We start from the raw sequence: 2,025 nt of genomic DNA on the forward strand, positions 1-2,025 counted from the left end.
GGGGGGGGTTCAAAATATTAAATATGTGACTTACGTTGTGGTGTACAATGAGGGCATATGGCAATAATGTGTGTAACTTTCAAGTTGAAGCTATACATACAATGACATCTCTATCTAACGAACAAAGAGCTAGCTCTAAATAGATTAAGGAATCGTCCAAATTTCAAGTAATAGCTAATAGCAAGATGTTGTTTCTTAACAAGCTGGAGCTCTACATGAAGTGAAATCTTTACAAAATCAAAAGAAAACATAACAGATGTAAAAAAGCTAATTTTCTTATAACAGCTATTTGTAGTAACAGACTACATCATGTATTTTTTAAGAAGGTTTCCGATAGGAGAATCTTTCATCTTGTCCAGGTACACTTTGTCAAATTCCTTGTTTTGCTCTTCCGAGAACCAATTTCTCCAATCGCCAACGACACCTGGGGAAAACAATGAAACATTCTGTCTCAGAATATAGTTTCCCTGTCATGCTGTCCTTACATATAAAATCATAAACCACCGTGTATTTGACATCAACGGAAATCTTATTCAAATACCTATTCAACGTAGGAACCATCAAGTTCAAGACATTTCTCCATTTGATGTACCCAGCGGTCAAAGACAGAGGTTAGTGATCGTTTGTCCAAGGTCCCGAGTGCTTTTCTCATAGCCTCATGAATCTGGTCTTCGTCCTCAAATCACTGACCTCGTAGCATTTCTTTCACCTTGGGGAAGAGGTGGGTGTTGCAAGGGGCGAGATCGGGCGAATAGGGCGGATGTTCCAATAATTCCCACGAGTAGCCCTCAAGAAGCTCATTCACAACTCTGGACTTGTGAAAAGACGCTTTGTCATGATGCAGGATGACACCATCTTCAAGCACAGCGGGTCTTTTTTCCGGATCGCAGGTCTCAGCTTGTCTTTGAGTCACCATTGACAGTTATGCCAGGAAGGACTAGCCAGCTCAGTATGATGCCACTCGTGTCGAAAAAAACCAATGTGCATCACCTTTCTCTCCACGTGTTTTCTGTGTGCGCTTCATCTTTCTTGTCAGACTTCCCACTTTCAGCCTCTCTGATCCATTTCATTAGTGTTTGAATTGATGAGGCATTATTCCCTATAACTTTGTACTTTGTTTGGAAACTGCAGACTTGCGTGGAAGAGTTGAAAATTTGTTCACAACTCGGACATCGTAGCATGATAAGGTTGCACCAATGTTTTGCCCAGGCATTTTCCTCGAATTACCCTTGGACAAAGTGCACAAGAATATCACACTTGACACGTCACAGCTCTATGACTCGTTCACCAGTGCACTTGCAATTTGGCGTTGAAATTTCTTAGACATGATGTCATGACGTCACAAAATTTAGTGGCTGTTGGTTGCGTACTCTTGATGTTATGGAGGAGGGAATCTTTATTCTGAGGCAGACCTCGTACATAGCTTTTGGTGAATTGGAACGGAAAACGACACATTTTGCCAACATCAAAACGACATTACCAATTTTAGAGCAAACTTGCAATAGTAACAACAACAGTTGATATGATTAGTATGTATAGATCTATATGAAGTCTGTGAGAATGCAAACACTACACGACTACACGTGCGCGGTGCATGACATATCAGCTGGGAAATGTGCTACCCGGTACCTTCAGACTTATGAAAGCTGATGGAGGGGGCAATCACATTCTCATTTAATCAAGTTATTGCCAATCGAGTCAACCGATCTGTTTATTTTGTTCTGTGCTAGAGAGCAATTATTGTTAATTGTGCAACAGTAAGCATCTAATGCTGCGACGGTTGTGGATTTTTTGTCCTGTTAAGATTTTAAAAACTTTATGAGTGCTTTTCTTTCTAACCATCTCGTGTCACAACAAGCCGGTGCTCAGTTTGGAACGTACACATGGCCTATTTTATATGTTGCTCATATGAACGACTAGTGTTAGATTAGGATATAATGCCCCTCTTTTAGCACTTAAATAATGGTAAGATTTCATGATGATGATGATGATGAGGAGGAGGAGGAGGAGGAGGAGAAGGAGGAG

The 2,025-nt window shown here is 40.7% G+C and overlaps 1 protein-coding gene across 1 annotated transcript in view; it reads right to left on the reverse strand.

Annotated features, from left to right (window-relative positions):
* Window positions 1–6: 6 nt before the first annotated feature.
* LOC101858453 (sulfotransferase 1A1) overlaps window positions 7–2,025 on the reverse strand; it is a 20,564-nt gene continuing 18,545 nt past the window's right edge. Inside the window, exon 6 of the mRNA XM_013081303.2 lies at window positions 7–424. Within this exon, the coding sequence (XP_012936757.1) occupies window positions 303–424 (122 nt within the window). The 3' untranslated portion in view covers window positions 7–302. The remainder of the gene's footprint in view (window positions 425–2,025) is intronic.

Source organism: Aplysia californica, unplaced genomic scaffold, assembly GCF_000002075.1.
Source record: "Aplysia californica isolate F4 #8 unplaced genomic scaffold, AplCal3.0 scaffold00006, whole genome shotgun sequence".
NCBI classification, from domain to species: Eukaryota; Metazoa; Mollusca; class Gastropoda; order Aplysiida; family Aplysiidae; genus Aplysia; species Aplysia californica.